The 21,187-nt window shown below is 39.8% G+C and overlaps 1 protein-coding gene across 3 annotated transcripts in view; it reads right to left on the bottom strand.

Moving 5' to 3' along the window:
• fastkd1 (FAST kinase domains 1) overlaps positions 1-21,187 on the bottom strand; it is a 52,183-nt gene that overhangs the window by 904 nt on the left and 30,092 nt on the right. Inside the window, exons 9-14 of one of the 3 annotated variants that reach the window (XM_067987517.1) lie at positions 12,398-12,512; positions 10,013-10,141; positions 8,535-8,666; positions 7,105-7,218; positions 4,411-4,555; positions 1,687-1,801 (exon numbers count right to left, since the gene is read on the bottom strand). In XM_067987517.1, the coding sequence (XP_067843618.1) occupies positions 1,687-1,801; positions 4,411-4,555; positions 7,105-7,218; positions 8,535-8,666; positions 10,013-10,141; positions 12,398-12,512 (750 nt within the window). Of the gene's footprint in view, positions 1-1,686; positions 1,802-4,410; positions 4,556-5,439; positions 5,517-7,104; positions 7,219-8,534; positions 8,667-10,012; positions 10,142-12,397; positions 12,513-21,187 lie in introns of those variants that run through there. The other 2 variants (XM_067987519.1, XM_067987518.1) reach the window with 2 other exon arrangements.

The following is a 21,187-nucleotide window of genomic DNA, read 5'->3' as shown; positions in this document are numbered from 1 at the left end:
TACAAATCTTTGAGGCCAAATTTTTTATCATTTATTGACTAAGCCATGTTGCAGGCTTTAAATACAAGATCAAAATAATAAATAAGGACAAAGAGTATTTGGGTAATATTATTGCTCCACCAGTTATCACAGTATCAGAAACATTGTGTAATTTAGTAAATGAAAACTAAGTTAAAGCTCTTGTTATTGGTTAATGAGAACTGACTGATGACTACATTACGGTAAAAGAAAATTTCAAAGTTCATAAGACTTAACTGGCCATAATTCAGCACCTCACATGGACAGCCCATAAAAAGTGACTTTTGTGGGAAATGAAAGTGGTTAATGCGCAGTGGTCTGGATTTTCCTAATCCAGCAGGAATCCTGCCACATTGGAGGTGATGCTGCTTTTACACAAACCTGTGCGTCGGCACTCTAACCCTGTTCATTTTAATTTTACCGGTAGGTTCGCAGCACTATTTCTGGTCTTTCCACCTCACCAATGACTGGCAATGTCAGCTGAAGAAATAAAATTTAATTCTCTTTTTACATATCCCACTTTGCCTAGTGCAGTCTCTCAACCTTGCACCAGACAATGTGCCCTTTAATCTTTAAGGAACACTTCACTGCCTTAGCAATGGCATGTAACATATTGCTGACATCCAGTGGAAGCGTTAAGAATAGAAAATACAGTGGATAATGTATTCCTATTATTTCATTTTATTTGCCCATCCAAATATGGACAGGCGTATTTAGAATCTAGTAATTTCTAGTGGAAAATCCTGGAAGTGGAGGAGGAGGCCAGGGAGCCAGTGGAACAGCTCCCTGCCACATTTCACACTCCTGTTTGCTCAGGAACTGCTGGAAAATGGGTGACAAACCTAGGCCACTGTGGTTTATTCTGACACAATTTAATTTTCACAAATCCATCCCCCAAAAGAGAAACCAATCACAAGACAAATGAATACTGTTGGATATCCAGTAGGAATTCTATAATCATAATTGGCTATTGTAAACAATTTTACAACACCAAATTATAGTCCAGCAATTTTATTTTAAATTCACAAGCTTTCGGAGGCTACCTCCTTCCTCAGGTGAACGATGTGGAAAATACACATTTTCCACATCGTTCACCTGAGGAAGGAGGAAGCCTCCGAAAGCTTGTGAATTTAAAATAAAATTGCTGGACTATAACTTGGTGTTGTAAAATTGTTTACAATTGTCAACCCCAGTCCATCACCGGCATCTCCACATCATAATTGGCTAGAGCAATGGAAACTGATTTTAAGATTTAAAAAAGTGATTTGTTTAAACATTACTTGGTAAAAGAAAAATTGTCACAAAGCTCAATTTGAAAAAAAAATCACCATGAATTGTAATATATTTGCAAAGGTTAGTGGATACAATGTTTTGTCAGTTATAATTGTTAAAATTCCTACTCAATTGTATATACCTGATATTTTCTGTGAATGAAGTTATCATGCAGATGTGAGATTTTATCAAATCAAAAACAATATGGTGCAACAAGATTTGGGTTAATATGTTCAAACCTGAATATAGCTTTAAAAAGGAGTTCAGAAAGTGAAGGAATTAAAAAAAATATTTGCTGTGTATCAGGTACTTTCTTGGTCTTTAGGCTATTTGCCATATTTTGATTGACTGCCTTATTCTGTACAGATATGCATGCTCACAGAAATACCAATGTACCTGTACTACATGATATCCCAGGATCTCCAAGTGTCTCTTTTTCATAACAGTTTCTCCTTTAACGTGACGAGAGTTCTTGCAGAAAGCTTTAGAGTCGAGAAACTCTACAGCAACTCTGTAGGAATGACAACATCTTAGTTAATTTTTAAGTCATCAAATAATGCCATAAAATACTGCTACCATTGAGTCTTCTATTGATTAAAAAAAGCATAATTTGTATCTTTAGCTTTTTACACCTTTTTCCCCAATTTAGGCAACAACTGCTAACCACCACAATTCCCTCAGGTACAAGAGGTTTAGGCTTTTCTGGGATTATATGTCTGTTATTAGGAGATACATTTACCCTAGATAGATATAATGCTGAGAACAGATGGCATGCATTATACAAAATGGTTGGCCGATCCCAAGGACCAGCCAGTTAAGCCTTATTCAAATTCTTACACTGATGCAGAGTGAATGAACTTTCTTGAAGCTTCAGTCAATGCAAGTTAAGAACTAAAAGAGCACACTTTAAAGTTCATCTTAACAGTATATGTTAGAGATATTTCAAGAATGCACGATTTGCGGGTTCTGGGTTTAATCAGCAGAAACCTATATTCAAGAATAATGACCCATGATGTAAGTAAATATATCACACCTTTCTAATGTTGACTTTATTATAATTAATATCTAGAACATAGATGCAGCTCAGGAGACTCTTTACCTCTTGTATATTCTTTTTGTAACAACCAAATGAGGTGATCACCCCACAACTAGAGAGGAATCATGAGGCAGAGGAAGGGAAATGGGTGACTATCACTCACATCCTTCAGGGAAGGGCGCCTACTTGATGTGGTCTATACGTGACTCGAGTCCCACACTACATGGTTGATTCTTGTTGCACAAACAGTTGCTATAAAGCAGAAGGCCCATCAACACTCTCAGGGTAATTTGGGATGACAATGAATGTGGCCTTGCTCGTGCCACCAATGTCCAGAGAACAAAAAAAAATAGTAAGATGTATTGTTTAGAGTTAGGGATCTGATATTTAGCAATACTGAATGGAGGGAATGGTCTTGTAATTTGGTAGCACTGGGATCAGTCCTGAATTTTGATAAGACTGCAGATGGTCCTTGATTTCGTACCACTGGGATGAGGAACCTGCATTGGCAGCATTACTGGGGTTTGTCAGTATGGAGGGATCCTGCGATCTGACATCACTGTGGAAGAACTACTTGAAGTTGGTAGAACCAGATGGTGGAATGTGTGGTTTGACTCACTAGTAGATTCCTGGGAGCTGTCAGCTGTGAGGGGAGGGGCATGGCATGAACACTCAGGGTGGGAACATCCAAGGCCTGACAGCACTGATTTATAACTTTCTAAGAGATCTCAAACATTAAATTTGGTGTTATGACTTTTTTGGAAGCACTTTTCTGTCCATCTCTGCCTGCCTGCCTCCCTCTCTTTCTTTATCTGTGTTTCACAGGTACCAGTGATTAGAATGTTTACATCAACAAATACAGATAGCAATTAGAGGCTTTCTACTTACTGTTTTTTTAAAAAGTCAAATGAGGATGAAGACAGACATTGTGTGTCAACCTAATAATTTGGAGTATAATTTGACCACCAATTAAATAAATGTGAGAAAAGTGAATAACCGCTTTTCTCACATTTATTATATACATAAACACATATAGGCTCTTTTTTTAAAAAAGCCATTGCAACAAATTGACATACAGATTTTACATTAGAAAAATCAGATATAGGAAGTAAGGTTAATTTTCAACCCGAAACCACCAGATCAGCATGAAGCAGAGAGGAAGTGCTGATCTGTAGTAGAGGTTGAGAAGTGCCTCTGTAGCAGGACCCAGACCGGCCTCATCAGTTCCGCTCCAGGCAGCTGGTTGCCAAGGTCTTAGCAATGCAATTCCAGCAGTTTTAATTAAATGGCTGAAGAATACAAGACTGTGTCAATAATTTTACTAACTCGATATTGCTAATTATTAATATGAATATTCATACTCAAAAACATCAAGAACACAATATAGCATTCTGGTTAAATGCCAAAATCATGCTGAACTACTTTATTCCAATTGCATGATTCAATATGAGTTTAACCACCCAGTTAAAAAAAAGGCAAAAAAATTAAGTTCAATGTTTGAATTTATAACATCTAAGTTTGCAGTCTTCAAAAAAAATGTTGAACCATATCAAAATGTCTGGAGGACTCCATCAAGTTTGCAACAGTTCCCAAGGAAAAGCTGATTGAATAAATTTAACGTTTGACATTGCAGATTTAAAAGTTCAAATCGTAACCTGAAATTATATTCTAATTGGGTTGCCTTTGTCATCACAAAGTTCTGAAATTAACAGCCAACTAAGAATTTCCAGAGAATTCTATTTCAGAGCAAAACACAAAAATAAAAAGAACCAGCACTGCCATGCCCTGGAGAACTAGCCTTATATCAGGCAGATTACAGAGTAATACTGATAGCAGCTATGGAGAAATGACCATCCACAAAGTTACACAATTCTGGTAAGTGCTAGGATGGATAGGAGCATATAGAAAGTGAATTACTTTCAATATTTTGAATTATTAACCAGGTACACCAAAAAAGTGCAGTCTGTATCTTGCTGGGATGATCTATTTCTTGCAGAGATATTTTGAAAAGTACTGCTTCAGAATTCATAGATGTTTTCAGAAAAATCTTTGAGAAAACACATTAAAACTGGCTCTGCACAAACCTTTTTGCTCCTGGAAGTAGCTGTTTCTCTCCAATAAATTGGTTATCTAGTTCCCAAGGCACTTTTCCTTTTTTAGAAAGTAGCAGACTACTCTGATCCACATAGGGAAGTGGCTTCTGGTGTTTATCAAGGACGCATTCAAAGTCTGCAAGAAATAATTTATCAATTTCAGTGTAAAAATATTTGGATCGAGGGCAAATCACCACTAACAACAGTTCTTTCTTGACCAGGTGAAGGCTCATCCTCAAGAGGATGCCAAGCATGAACCTATAGTGGCCGTCCACATGAAAGAATAAACGGCTGGAATTTACTGTTACTGCCAATAAGTTTATTCTACAGCCAGTTACTTCACGGTATAAAACTAAATGGAACTGAAGTTCTAGAACAGTGCTAAATGTTAGACTACTGACTGCAGGGATAGTCTTCCTCATTCTTCCAATGTTCTTGGAAACTCCATATTGGATATCAAGCTAAAAGAGAAGACTAACACAAATGCAAGGGAAGGTAGAAATCTAGAGGACTGGGAGAGCTATAAGAAGCATACAAAGATCGTAATAACAGGTACAAAAAGGAAATACAAAATAAAACTTGCAGGAGATATCAAAGCTAACAGCAAAAGTTTTTATAAATATATCCAGAGAAAGAGTGGTAAAGGGGAATGTGGGTGCATTGAAGACAGGTGCAAACAAAACTATTATGGATAATAACAGTCTTGTTAAATTAGTACTTTGTATCCTTTTTCACAGTGGAGGAAGTGGACAAAATACCAGCAGTACAAGGGAACCTAAAATAAGTCACAGGATTTGTACTGGAGTCTCAGCTTGTCACCATATGTATTAATGACTTGAATGAAGGAATAGAGAGTTGTATATCCAAGTTTTCAGATGACACAAGGTTAGGAGACACAGTAAGTTGTGTGGATGGGAGCAAGAAGTTACCGAGCGATATAGACAGACTAAGTGAGTGGGCAAAACTATGGCAGGTGGATTTCAATGTGGGGAGTACTGTGTACAGTTTTGATCTCCTTACCTAAGGAAGGATAAACTTGCCCTAGACGTGGTGCAACAAAGGTTCACTAGGTTGATTCCAGGGATGAGAGGCTTGTCCTATGAGGAGAGATTGAGTAGAATGAGCCTATACTCTCTGGAGTTTAGAAGAATGAGAGGTGATCTCATTGAAACATATAAGATACTGAGAGGGCTTGACAGGGTAGATGCTGAGAGGCTGTTTTCCATGGCTGGTAAGTCTAGAGCTAGGGGGCATAATCTCAGGATAAGGGGTCGGCCATTTAGGACTGAGACGAGGAGAAATTTCTTCACTCAGAGGGCTGTGAATCTTTGGAATTCTCTACCCCAGAGGGCTGTGCATGCTCAGTCGTTGAGTATATTCAAGGCTGAGAGTGATAGATTTTTGGACTCTAGGGGAAATCAAGGGACATGGGGATCGGGCAGGAAAGTGGAGTTGAGGTCGAAGATCAGCCACTCAAGCCTGAATGGCGAAGCAGGCTTGAGGGGTCATATGGCCTACTCCTGCTCCTATTTCTTATAGAACAGAGGAAAGCAAACAGTCTTCCTCATTCATTCAATCTATCCACAGATTCAGGCCAATTTGGAGTTTAACAGTATCAAAATACTTGTCATTCTAAGCTATCAAATTAAGACAGCAATGCTTAGTGAATGTATGAATGCTTCTTCAGGCCTTAATTTTGACCTCAAAAGGAAGACACTGCACACTAGCCCAAGAGATGACCAATTCACTAGTAGAATGAGCTTTAACTTAAAAAAAAAGGACCCTAACCTAGACAGTAATAAAAGATACACTCAGTCATCCCAGTTGCTAACCTCTGTTTAATAATGGGGTTCACCTAAAGACTTTTAGGCAAAAGAACAATCATCTGCCTAGATATGTAAAAGTCTTCCATTACATTTACATAAAAGGCCATGCACACATCAACTAGGATTAGATGAAGTAGATGAAGTAGATTGGGAGGATGCTCGTGTGAATCATAAACACTGGCATAGACCAGCTGGGCCGAATGGATTGTTTCTGTGCTACAAATGCTATGTAACTAAGCTAGAGCTACTCACTCTTCGCCACGTGTCAAAATCCCAAACTATTTCATCCATCAGCTCCAGTAACACCCCAGAGCTAGCAGGCTGTGGCTGGAAACTCAGAAGACATGGAGGAACACACTGAACAGTTCTACATTACAAATCAAAAGTTGTTAAAAAAAAAGCCAAGTATATCCAACTGTTAACAGTTTTTTTGCAGTTTGTGGAAACAAAATGTTATATTTGATTTGTAAAGCAAGAATCCATTAATGTTTATTAATAGAGCTTAATTTGCTGTTGTAGTTATAGTTCATTTGTTCCAACTAAGTAATTTTGGGTTCCATTTGTAGAATATAAAATTTATTTCAATTACTGATCAATTTTGTAGTTACTAAAACGAAAGACCAAATGTAGACTTGAAGGTCTTTTAAAAAAAAATCATATACTCAAAAACCAATGAACTCTTACACCCGCATATTTCCAAATTCAAGCACCCACATAATCCAGAAACTCATGATGGTGGATTAGACCATTGGAATTCCCGAGAACAGAAATTAATCCAACAAGAAATCTAAATTACCATTCCTCCAAAAAAATACAATGATTATAGCTAAAGGAGGCTCCAAAAAGTCAAATAACATACCTATAAAATAATAATATGGGGTGAAAACAGAGGCTTTGGCATAGTTACTTCCTCCCAATAACTGCCCCAATATTTCATGAATCTGCTGCTGGATTGCACTCACATAAACATTGCCTATAAAGAGAAACAATTTATATTACAAAAAAACATTGTGTTGCACTCAGAGATAGACGCATTTGAATGCACGTCACAAATAATGTATAAATTCAGCACACCATATGTGGCTTCAACATATTTATTGAAAATACAAAATCAAAAAACAAAGGATGGTACAGTCCCCACCACTTGTACCACCCATGCTTATGGTGGGCAACTGTCTGTACCAGGCAATTAATGCTAACCTCTTTCCATCATCATGGCAAGATCAAGTTTGCAGAATTAACAGCACTGTGATCGCCACAGCCACTTAGGCCATTATAGAATGGCACTGGAGGGCATTCAATCACTCAGCAAGTTACCTGAGAGTAACATTTTTACTGACTTGTCCTAGGAACTTCATTGACATCTTAAACCTCAATTACAGAATTAAATAAGTGTTTTGACATTCAAGCTTGTTCTGATATATTTTAATATTAATTGAGCTTGTGCGCTAGGCTTGGATTGCTGCTGGTAATTAAATGTGGCTAGGCATCGCATGCAGTTCACAAGACAACCCTTTGCATGCTGGTTCCTTCTAATGCTGATTTATATATTTATATTATACTATGGTTTCAGTACAATCTCAATAATATTAAACCCGACCTGAACATTCTGTTTGTACATGCTGTGACCCATTCTCACATTATCAGCTCGGAGCCATTGCTCCTAAATGTGTCACTGTTAAATAACCTTTGTTCTGTTCTGAGTCGGGCCCCGGTACCTTGGATGGGTATCAGACATTGGCCGCGACACTCCCGATCTGTCGTTATGCTCGCTGTGGCGTATTCCAATCATTATTACAGCAAATTGTGGCGTGAATTTGCCACAGAAGGATTGGGAAGCATGATAACTTATGGCGCTCATCGTCAATATCGCCATTGTGGTGAATTCCGGGCCTGTGTAAGGTATGAACTAGAGAAGTGCCACCAGAGGGGAATTTAAAACTGCAGCTTAATGGTTGAATTGATTAAACAGCTGTAGCAAATTCATATTCTAACACCAACACCAAAATCTGCCAACCACTGTTTTGAATTTGCCCTGTTCTGCAGCACAAGTGTGAAGAAGGATATTTCCTGGTGTCAAAGTTTCCTAAGTTGGGCCCAAATACTGGATACTTGGCTCTCCCACAGCTCATACAGACAGACAAAATCCACCCTAAAACTGCAGATAAATGACTAGTTTTCCTTCCGACAGCAGCATAGACTGAGGTGAACAAACATTAAAAGGGGAATAGGAAAAAAACGGAAGAAAGGGTTCAAAAATACAATTTATTTATAGTAGCAATCACTAACCTTTATTGAGCAACTGCTGACAATAACGGTCATGAAACCAAGGGGTTTGAAATTCTGGGCACTCTAAACAGACAGCTCTGTTCAGCTCCATCAAACGTAATCGGATCCGCATGTTCAGAACATCAGGCAGTGCTAGTATTAGAGACCATATTATTAGAATAGATTACACCATTTTCTTTTTCCACTACTTTTCTCCCCTCTCCTAAAGGCATTGACTCCTTGCTGGGGTACAGTTTCATAATTAGTGTTTACTTTGTCCACAGGGGCATTCTACTCATGGAAGCCAAGACAGTGAGCGTTGGCAAGCTATTTGACCACATAAAGTGTCACAGGTGAGTCTGATCCTATCCTCACCCAACGGCCACATGCAGACTCACAGCCAGTCAATGGATAGCAATCAGATGTGGGAATTTTTCCCTCCCTTACCCAGGGGCATCGAAGCAAATTGTTGTATGATTACGATGGAGGTTAGCTAACAGTACAAATGGAGACCGTCCTTTTCTGTATGCCTCAGCTGTTTACTGTCTTAACCAGTTGATCCATTGGTACATCATAGGCTACACGGTTTAAGCATGCATCCTAAGTCACTTTTAAGACATTACCCTGAGGATTTAAATGTAAGCAAACTGCTGCAGATGTCATACATTTGAGAGAATCAAAACTAACAGTACCCCAGAGCTGAATTTGCTCCTAAAATAAGCAATCCAACTGACTCAAAAACAAAATGATAATCAGAAGAGGTTTTGGCTGATTGGGTAAAACAACACAATATAACACAGAAGTGCAATTCAGGCGATGTCTAACAATTTCTTTTTCATTCTCGGGATGTGGGTACGGCTGGCAAGGCCAGCATTTATTGCCCATCCTTAGTTGCTCTGAGTAGATGGTGGTAAGCCTTCTGATACAAATTAGTGGCTTGCTAGGCCACTTCAGAGAGCAGTTTAGAGTCAACCACACTAGTGTAGGACTAGAGTCACATATAGGCCAGAAGGAGTAAGGAAGACAGGTTTCATTCATGAAAGGAGGAATTTTGTCTACTTTGCTATTTATCGTCAATACTGCATTATGCAGTGATAGTTTAACAAGAGCAAAAGTGGTTCCTTTGGTTGCTCAAAAAAGTTAAAGTTTGAGATATCAAAAATGGCAGGCATTGAAGAAATTCACCCAATATAATAGCCGATCCAACCATAGGCCCATGCCATCACACAGTGCCCCAAAAAGCTCTGGAGTGACATCCAAAGTCTGGGAATTCCTATCTTGGTAATTAATGCTTTAAATCACATCTGGAAAATACTAATCAAAATGTCTGTTTTGATCAAAGGAAGGGATGCTTTATTTCTGAAATTATATTGGGGGGTGGGGAGAAATGTGCTGACCCAATGATGCACAGGATCTCAAAACAGTTAGAATTAATGACACATTAACAATAACTTTAATAATCCACAAGTACCAATGCTTAAATAACAAAAGAAACTTACTGTCCAGCTGTGAGTCCAACTTTGCAAGGAAATCCACACTAAAAATAGTCTTAATTATATCTTCAGGAAAGTAGTCTGCAAGAGCTAGTGAGTAACCAAATAGCACCAGAAGATGAGGGGCAAATAAACCTATGTAAAAGAAAAGACTAGCATTTATATAGCACCTTTCACTACCTCAGGAATTCCCAAAGCTCTTTATACCCAATGATGTACTTATGAAGTGTAGTCACTGTTGTAATGTAGGTGAAAAAAAATAAATCCACTATATTACTGAACAATCTAAATCATAATAAAGATATCAAAAATGTTAAACTTCCAGAAAGAAATAATTTATGACTGAAAAATGATTTCGTATTCCAATCATTAAAGTTGGCCATTTTAACAAGACTAATGTACTAACTCTTCAACATTATTGGTATTTTTGTATTTCAATACTCATCTGTATGGTAAAAGTAATATGAACACTTATACAATTGGGATGCAGTTACAGTATGATCACTGGAAGCTAGGATCAAAAAATTTTTTTTTAATTACTTATGGAAGAAACACAAATGCACCCCAATTATTTTATGCAAGATAGCCTTCACCTCTCTACAGACATCTTTGGCTGTAATCTTCAAAGTCATTCAAGTGGGAAAGAGAGTTCAAAATTAGGGGTAACTATATAGCTTTCAAAAATACTTAGTCATTTGTCACATATCTAGTTAAAATTATTTGATCTGTAATTTATATTGTAAATTTTATCATCATTCAGTCCTTGCCTCCTAAAAGTATCAGGAACTCGGATGCGCTCCCCACTTTCGTTTCTCATTTGACAGGTTATATTTATGTTTTGGATATCTACAGTCGTAGTAAGGTAGATAGAAACTGAAAAATCCTACATGGCCTTTTTGTTTAAAAGGTCATCAAATCCAGATATTTCATCCTAGTTGCCCTGGTCTTCCTGAGAGGAGGGTGGGTGTTTCCAAGCTGCTACCAACACTAGCCAGGGAAGGACAACTCTCCAAATTCTCCCTCCCTCAAAGATGTGGCTGGCATTTTTTCTACACTTCCCACAGCAGCGTAATTATGGCAGAAACTCAGAAAAGTGTGAGAAATCCAATCTCCATCCCCACTGTGGTCATAAGAACATAAGAAATAGGAGCAGGAGTAGGCCATCCGGCCCCTTGAACCTGATCCTCATTCAACAAGATCATGGCTGATCTTCTACCTCAACGCCATTTTCCTGAACTTTCTCCAAATCCCTTGATGCCTTTAAATATCTAGAAATCTATTGACCTCTGTTTTGAATGTACTCAATGACTGAGCCTCCACAGCCCTCTGGGGTAGAGAATTACAAAGATTCACCACCTTGTGAGTGAAGAAATATCTCCTCATTTCGGTCCTAAATCGCCTACCCCTTAATCTGAGACGGTGACCCCTGGTTCTAGCCTCCCCAGCCAGGGGAAACATCCTCCCTGCATCTACCGGGTCAAGCCCTGTAAAAACGTTGTATGTTTCAATGAGATCACCTCTCATTCTTCTAAACTCTAGGCCTAGTCTACTCAGTCTCTCCTCATATGACAATCCTGTCATCCCAGGAATCAGTCTGGTGAACCTTCATTGCACTCCCTCTATGGCAAGTATATCCTTTCTTGGGTATGATGCTGCACATGAAAATATAGTTGTTTACTGAGCTAGAATATATAGCCAGAGTAGCTAATTATGCAAATAGGGCAATTTAATTGAAAATACAGATACAATATAGACTGTACCCTCACACTTGCGACATAAGTAGATCTTTGGACCCAGCACAAAAATGATCAAGTCACTGATCTTGTGTTTCAAAAAGACAGACATTCTGAAATTAATCTTTGTTTACTGATTCAGCCCACCTCTAATAAATCTTTATTCTAGCTTTCCTAGTTCAGTCCAAAGTTAGGTTCACCATCAAATGCAGTACGCAGCCTACTGGGTTGAGCCAACAGTTGTCGAAGAAATTGGGCCAGCGGCTCAGAATCATCCTACCAATTTGCAATATGGCAGAGCACTCAAACCACCACTACCTCTCCAATTCCCTGTGCGCTGTTTAAAATAATGGACTGAGCGAGGAAATAGCCACAATAAAGAGGTTTTGTTTATGAACTATATACTGTAGTTTATAAATCCAATTTTAAGCCAAACAATCACTACTGCAGTGTTCAATATTACATGTTTACTGTAGGTGAATTCAAAGTTTACACTATTATATCATTTTGTAATGCATTAAAATCATTTACAGATTGAGAATAAATCTCTGTGCTTGAATATGAGACTCACTGACTTAGGAAGAAAATATGTGGACATTATATCCCGACTGCAAAGATTTATATGTTGCATTCTCATGACGTATAGTACAATACTCACTCAAATGAGGCCTGAAACGCTGTATACAAGATTCAAAGAAATCTTCACCTTGTGGAGGATCATAATTCAAGATAGTGAACGGAAGCAGGATGGCATAAGTGGCTGAATAATGGATCTGAATTATTAAAAAAATAAAGTCACCATCATATTCTTCTTGTCAAAAGCATTTTGGCCATAAGATTGTTCCATAAATTGCTCAGCAGGTGTCATTATTCAAAATGCTCCAAGTTAGTCCATGGAAGATCAAGGAATTGTGATTGAAAGCATAATAGCTTCTACAACATTTCAGCAAGATCCGAATATCCATAACTATTGCTAACTTTTTCAGATCCATCAATGGAGTTGAATTACATGGATCATTTAGAATCATTGAAATTACAGCACACGGGGTGGCCATTCGGCCCATCGTGCCTGCGCTAGTGCTAGATTTGCAACTGGAGCAGTTTACTGTAATCCCATTTCTCCACCGTTCCTCACATTATTTTATCCAATTCCCTTTTAAATTATGTTATAATCTCTGACTCAGTACAAATGTGTGGTAAAGCATTCCATATTCTAAGAAACCTCTAACATATAAAATGCAGATGAAATCAAAAATCAAGACTTTGTAGTAAATTTTATCCATTTCCCTCTTCTCTGATTTTGTCCTGAGTGTGACATCTCCTGAAAAATGGTCCCAGGAATTACAGGTGTCCTCCAGTAGCCATTCTTCACATGTAAACCTAGAAACTATTTGGTCAAGCGGAGCAGTATTCAAGCAATTTGTTTAGAAATATTCAGGAACATTGCGCTACATTCATTAAAGTTCAGAATTACGGAATAGAATCAGAGAAAAACTACAGCACAGGAGTAGGCATATGTAGGCAAATTTCCGAGAAGTGCAAAAACAATAGAGCAGTAATAGTAGGAGATTTCAACTACCCTGGGATACAATCAGTGCAAAAGGTATAGAGGGTGCAGAATTCTTAAATTGCATTCAGGAGAATTTTTTTTAACCAGTACGTAGTAAGCCCAAGGGTGGGGTGGGGAGGTGGGGGGGGGGAAACAGTTCTGGATTTGGTTTTAGGGAATGAAGCTGGGCAGATGGAAGGAGCATCAGTGGGAGAGCATTTTGGTGGTAGTGATCATAATTCAGTTAGATTTAGCATAGTTATGGAAAAGGACAGAGATAGAACAGGATAAAAAGTTCTAAATTTTCTAAAAAAGGCCAATTTTGCTAAGCTGAGAAGTGATTTAGCAAAAGTGGACTGGAAACAGTTACTTGAAGGTAAATCAGTGTTAGAGCAGTGGGAGGCATTCAAGGAGGAGATAGTGAGGGTTCAGACCAAATATGTTCCCACAAAGAAAAAGGGTGGGACTGCCAAATCTAGAGCCCCTGGATGATAAGGGGCATACAGGGTATACGATAAGGCAAAAAAGGGAAACTTATGTCAGACACCAAGAGCTCAATACTGTGGAAAGCCTAGAGGAGTATAGAAAGTGCAGGAGTGAAATTAAAAAGGAAATTAGGAAAGCAAAGAGAGGGCATGATAAAATACAGGCAAGTAAAATTAAGGAAAACCCCAAAATGCTTTATAAATACATAAAGAGCAAAAGGATAACTAAGGAAAGAGTAGGGCCTATTAGAGACCAAAAAGGTAACCTATGTGTGCAGGCGGAAGATGTGGGTACGATTCTTAATGAATACTTTGCGTCTATCTTCACAAAAGAGGGGGACGATGCAGAGATTGTAGTTAAGGAGGAGGAGTGTGAAATATTAGATGGGATAAACAGTGAGAGAGGAGGTATTAAGGGGTTTAGCATCTTTGAAAGTAGATAAAATCGCTAGGCCCAGATGAAATGTATCCCAGGCTGCTAAGAGAAGCAAGGGAGGAAATAGCGGAGGCTCTGACCATTATTTTCTAATTCTTCTCGGCTACAGGCATGGTGCCGGAGGATTGGAGGAATGCTAACGTTGTACCATTGTTTAAAAAAGGAGAAAGAGATAGACCAAGTAATTATAGGCTAGTCAGTCTAATCTCGGTGGTGGGAAAATTACTGGAATCGATTCTGAGGGACAGCATAAATTGTCATTTAGAAAGGCACGGGTTACTCAAGGAAGCCAGCATGGATTTGTTAAGGGTTGGTTGTGTCTGACTAACTTGATTGAATTTTGTGAGTAGGTAACATGGAAGGTTGATGAGGGTAGCGCGTTTGATGTAGTCTACATGGATTTTAGAAAGGCTTTTGACAAGGTCCCACATGGCAGACTGGTCAAAAAAGTAAAAGCCCATCTCATTGAAACATAAAATTCTGACAAGGCTAGACAAACTGGATGCAGGGAGGCTGTTTCCCCTGGCTGGGAGGTCCAGAATGAGGGTTCACAGTCTCAGGATATAGGGTAGGACATTTAGGACTGAGATGAGGAGAAATTTCTTCACTCAGAGGGTGGTGAACTTGTGGAATTCTCCACCACAGGAGGCTGTGGAGGACAAGTCACTAAATATATTTAAGAAGGAGCGAGATGGATTTCTAGTCACAAAAGGCATCAAGGGGAATGGGGAGAGAGCGGGAATATGGTATTGAGATAGAGGATCAGCCATGATCATAATGAATAGAGAAGCAGGCTCAAAGGGCCGAATGGCCCACTCCTGCTCCTATTTTCTATGGGATCCAAGGGAAAGTGGCAAGTTGGATCCAAAATTGGTTCAGTGGCAGGAAGCAAAGAGTAAAGGCTGACGGGTGTTTTTGCAACTGGAAGACTGCTTCCAGTAGGGTCCCACGAGGCTCAGTACTAGGTCCCTTGCTTTTTGTGGTATATATTAAATGATTTGACTTGAATGTGGAGAGGCTTGATCAAGAAGTTTGCAGATGATGCAAAGATTTGCCGTGTGGTTGATAGTGAGGAGGAAAGCTGTAGACTGCAGGAAGATATTAATGGACTGGTTAGATGGGCAGAAAAGTGGCAAACGGAATTCAATTCAGAGAAGTGTGAGGTAATCCATTTGGGTACGGCAAACAAGGCAAGGGAATACACAATAAATGGGAGGATACTGAGAGGTGCAGAGGAACAAAGGGACCTTGGAGTGTATTTCCACAGATCCCTGAAAGTAGCAGCACAGGTAGATAAGGTGGTTAAAAAGGCATACGGGATACTTTCCTTTATCAGCCAAGGCATTGAATATAAGAGCAGGGAGATTTTGCTAGAACTGTATAAAACATTGGAAAAGCCACAGCTAGAGTACTGCGTACAGTTCTGGTCACCACATTACAGAAAAGATGTGATTGCACTGGAGGGGAGATTTACAAGGATGTTGCCAGGGCTGGAGAAGTTTAGCTATGAGAAAAGATTAGATAGGCTGGGGGTTATTTTCTTTGGAACAAAGGAGGCTGAGGGGAGATTTAATTGAGGTATATAAAATCATGACGGGACTAGACAGGGTGGATAGGGAAGACCTATTTCCCTCAGCAGAGGGTCAGTGACCCGGGGACGTAGATTTAAAATAACTGGTAGAAGGATTAGACAGGAGCCGAGGAGAAATTTTTTCACCCAGAGGATGGTTGGGGGGGGGGGATCTGGAACTCACTGCCTGAAAGGGTGGTAGTGAGTTCCAGACCCCCCCCCCACTCACCCTGAGGGCAGAAACCTTCAACTCATCACTTGGATGTGCACTCCATAACCTACAGGGCTATGGACCAAGTGCTGGAAAGTGGGATTAAGCTGGATAGCTCTTTTTTGGCTGGCACGGACATGATTGGCCAAATGGCCTCCTTCTGTGCCGTAACTTTCTATGATTCTATGAGGAGTAGGCCATTTGGCCCATTGTCCCCACTCCTGGCTTTTCAACTTTATTCTAATCCCATCTCCTTGCCCTTTCTTCATATCATTTTATATTCTTTCTTTTCAAATAATTATCCAATCCTCTTTTAAATTATGTTGTTATGTAGCCTCTGCCTCAATTGCTACTTGTGATAAAGCATTTCTTATTCAAATAACCCTCTGTGTAAAAAGATTCTTCTAACTTCCCTCTTGTGGAGTTAAAAGTGGATGAATATTGAGATTTCTCCCCAGCACTCAATTACTTTTTTGTATAATTTGCATAAGGATTCATCCTGAGCAAAAGGTGACGGCAAATATGTGACCCATTCTTTTCTTCACTAATACCTCAACAATCCATTATTGGGTGGTTTTCTCTTGCATATACCAATAAAAAAAATTGTCTGCTTTTTATTTCTGGTAAAGCTGTAAGGGAGCTTTGGCCCAATTCAGGATTTGGCACTAAAGGGTCATTTGGTCTAAAGCTACAGGGCTAGGACTGGCAAATGACTTTCTTTTTCTATAATTAGCACTTGCATGTAGTACAGTAATTGGTGTGTATAATTTTGCCGAGTGTATGAACTGTGCTGTCTGTGTGCACATAAATGTTATATAGAATGATATAGCACAGAAGGAGGCCAGTCGGCCCATCATGTTTGTGCCAGCTCTTTGAAAGGAGCTATCCAATTGGTCCCACTCCCCTGCTCTTTCCCTATAGCCCTGCAAATTCTTCCTTTTTAAATATATATCCAATTCCCTTTGAAAATTACTACTGAATCTGCTTCCACCACTTTTTCAGGCAGTGCATTCCAGATCATAACAACTCGCTGGATAAATTATTAGTTAATGTACTAATTTTGTAAATTGATGTATTAGTTTATTTTAAAAAATATTTTGTATAACATTAGTTAAAGTTTTAAAAAGCTACAATGACAGGTTAGCTGTAACTTGAGTTGTGTGAACCTTGTTGGACATGGGAATTTGTGGATGGTGAGCATCTGTTACAACACACTTGCAGAAAGTGTTAACAGCTGCACTCACTTAAGCTCAAAGTTACTTAGCTTGAGGAACAGCAGGAAATACTCGGTCACATATGTAAGGTGGAGGAAGGGGTTTCTGGAACACACATTCCAAGAGATGGTAGTGTCGCAGGCAGGCAGGCAGAGAGATATACAGGATAAGGATTTGAAGCGGTCAACCATCCATCAAGGTGGGAAGAGAGTAGGAAGTAGTGCAGGGGTCCCCTGAGGTCACAGCTTTAGCAAATAAGTTTTCAATACTGAATAACTGTTCCAAAGACAGTGATTCAGGGGAGGGCCATGGCACAAAGGAAAGAGTGGTAGCAGGAAGGTGAAAGAGTGAGCAAGATAGGAGTGCAGAACAGGGTGGCAGTAGAGAACTGATATTGAGAAGAATAAAGAGTCATTTTGTAACCACAAACCTAAGTCCCAATAGGTTTGTTATCTCATAGCGTCAGGGTCAGAGTCATAACAATGCACGTGCAGATGTTCTTACAGGGAGATCGGTTGGAAATCATGGCTCACGTTGGAACCAACAACATATGGAAGAATGGGTTTTAGATCCAACAAAAAAAAGTTCCAGCAGTTAGGAACTATATTATGTCGGACTTCAAAACTGGCAACCTCAAGTTTACCTCAACAGAGCTGGGATCAATGTCCTCGTGGGGATGTTCACTAGTGCTGTGGGGGAGGGTATAAACTAATTTGGCAGGGGGATAGGCACCAGGATGTAGCAATAGAAAGGAGAAACGAGGTGCACAAAGGATTGAGAGAGACAGATAGCACTAGAGTAAGAAATAGTACAAGTATTAGGTAGGATCAGACTAAGAGAGAATACTAGAAGGTCTAAGACAGGTTTAGAGCGCACGTGTGTAAACGTACGAAGTGTGGTAAATAAGGTTGGTGAGCTGCAGGTGCAAATAGCCACATGGGAACATGATGTAGTGGTGATAACGGAGACCTGGTTCAAAAAAGGGTAGGATTGGGTACTAAATATTCAGGAAAGATAGGGAAGGAAAAAAAGGAAGGGGGTGGCAGTCTTGATTAAGGAGAATATGCCAGTGCTGGAGAGAGAGGATGTCCTTGAGGGGTGAAGGACAGAATCTATTTGGATAGAGTTAAGAAACAACAGAGGTGCCATTACACTACTGGGGGTTTCTATAGGCCACCAACTAATGGGAAGGATATAGAGGAGCAAATTTGCAGGGAAATTACAGAGAGGTCCAAGAATATAGAGTAGTGATAACAGGGGACTTCAACTATCCTAACATAGACTGGGATAGTAATAGTGTAAGGGGCAAAGAGGGGGAAGAATTTCTGAAGTGTGTTCAGGAGAACTTTCTTAAATCAGTATGTTTCCAGCCCAACGAGGAAGGAGGCATTGCTGGATCTAGTTCTGGGGAATGACGTGGGTCAAGTATCAATGGGGGAACATTTAGGGAACAGTGATCATAGTGTCATAAGGTTTAGATTAGTAATGGAAAAGGACAAAGAGCAATCTAGAGTAAACATACTTAATTGGAGGTGGGCCAATTTCAGTGGGGGGAGAACAGATCCGGCCCAGGTAAATTGCAATCAAAGATTGGCAGGCAAAAGTGTAATCAAATAATGGACGGCCTTTAAGGAGGAGATGGTTCGGGTACAGTCTAGGTACATTCCCATGAGGGGTAAAGGTAGGGAACCAAAGCCAAAGCCCGCTGGATGACTAAAAAGAGAGTAAGATGAAGCAGAAAAAGGGGGCATATGACAGATGTCAGGTTGATAATAGAAGTCAGAACCAGGCTGAATACAGAAAGCACAATGGAGAAATGAAAAAGGAAATGAGAGACAAAGAGGGAGTAGGAGAATAGACTGGTGGCCAACATAAAAGGGAATCCAAAAGTCTTCTATAGGCATATAAATAGTAAATGGGTAGTAAGAGGAGGGATGGGGCCAATTAGGGACCAAAAAGGAGATCTATTCATGCAGAGGGCATAGCTGAGGTACTAAATGAGTACTTTGCATCTGTCTTTACCAAGGAAGCAGATGTTGCTAAAGTCACAGTAAAAGAGGACATAGTTGAGATACTAGATGGGCGAAAAATTGATAAAAGGAGGTACTAGAAAGACTGGCTGTAGATAAGTCACCTGGTCCGGATGGGATGCATCCTAGGTTGCTTAGGGAAGTAAGGGTGAAAATTACAGAGGTGCTGGCCGTAATCTTCCAATCCTCCTTAGATATGAGGGTGGTGCCAGGGGACTGGAGAATTGCAAATGTTACACCCATGTTCAAAAAAAGGATGCAAGGATAAACCCAGCAACTACAGGCCAGTCAGTTTAACCTCGGTGGTGGGGAAGCATTTAGAAATGGTAATCCAGGACAAAATTCATAGTCACTTGGACAAGTGTGGATTAATAAAGGAAAGCCAGCACGGATTTGTTAAAGGCAAATCGTGGTTAACTAACTTGATAGAGTTTTTTGATGAGGTAACAGAGAGGGTCGATGAGGGCAATGCAATTGATGTGTATATGGACTTTCAAAAGGAGTTTGATAAAGTGCCACATAATAGGCTTGTCAGTAAAATTAAAGGGAATGAAAGGGGCAGTGGCAGCATGGATACGAAATTGGCTAAGTGACAGGAAACAGAGAGTAGTGGTGAACGGTTGTTTTTCGGACTAGAGGAAGGTATACAGTGGTGTTCCCCAGGGGTTGGTATTAGGACCACTGCTTTTGTTGATATATATGAATGACTTGGACTTGGGTGTACAGCACACAATTTCAAAATTTGCAGATAACACAAAACTTGGAAGTGTAGTAAACAGTGAGGAGGATAGCGATAGACTTCAAGAGGACATCGACAGGCTGGTGGAATGGGCGGATGAAATTTAACGCAGAGAAGTACAAAGTGATACATTTTGGCAGGAAGAACAAGGAGGGGCAATACAAACTAAATGGTACAATTCTAAAGGGGGTGGTAGGAACAGGGAGACCTGGGGGTATATGTGCACAAATCTTTCAAGGTGGCAGGACAGGTTGAGAAAGCGGTTAAAAAAGCATACTGGGTTTTATAAATAGAGGCATGGAGAACAAAAGCAAGGAAGTTATGCTGAACCTTTATAAAACACTGGTTGGGCCACAACTGGAGTATTGTGTCCAATTCTGGGCACTGCACTTTAGGAAGGATGTGAAGGCCTTAGGAGAGGGTGCAGAAAAAATTTACTAGAATGGTTACAGGGATAAGGGACTTCACTTATGTGGATAGACTGGAGAAGCTGGGATTGTTCTCCTTAGCACAGAGAAGTTAAGAGGAGATTTGATGGAAGTGTTCAAAATCATGAGGGGTTTAGATAAAGTAAATAAAGAGAAACTGCTCCAATTGGCAGAAGGGTCAAGAACGAGAGGACACAGATTTAAGGTGATTGGTAAAAGAACGAAAGGCGACATGAGGAGAAACTGTTTTACACATCGAGTAGTTATGATCTGGAATGCGCTGCCTGAAAGAGCGGTGGAAGCAGATTCAAATATGGCTTTCAAAAAGGAATTGGACAAATACTTGAAAAGGAAAAAATTTGCAGGGCTACAGGGAAAGAACGGGGGAATGGAACTAACCGGATTGCTCTTACAAAGAGCTAGCATGGGCTCGATGGGCTGAATAGCCTCCTTCTGTGCTGTAACCATTCTATGATTCTATACTACTAGTGTCACACACTAGCCAGATTAAGGAGGTGGATATATGGCTGGAGATATAGGAGGGAAGGGATCAGACTCCCAAGACATTAGCACCAGTTCTCAAGCAGAAGTGAGCTGCACTGACAGGTCAGCCTATATCAGAACAGAGCAGGGACCAGTGTATTCATGGGATGGTTAATCAGAGCTGTGGGAGGAGGATTTAAACTAATAGGGCAGGGAGGAAGGGAAAAACAGCTTGGTAGGGGAAGTAAATTCCACACGTTTAGACAATAAAAAAGTTGACGAGAGGCTAAATAGAATAGTAAA

This window comes from Heptranchias perlo, chromosome 7 (assembly GCF_035084215.1).
Source record: "Heptranchias perlo isolate sHepPer1 chromosome 7, sHepPer1.hap1, whole genome shotgun sequence".
NCBI classification, from domain to species: Eukaryota; Metazoa; Chordata; class Chondrichthyes; order Hexanchiformes; family Hexanchidae; genus Heptranchias; species Heptranchias perlo.
The sequence above is the reverse complement of the archived record's forward strand: the minus strand, read 5'-3'. Positions and strand labels throughout refer to the sequence as shown.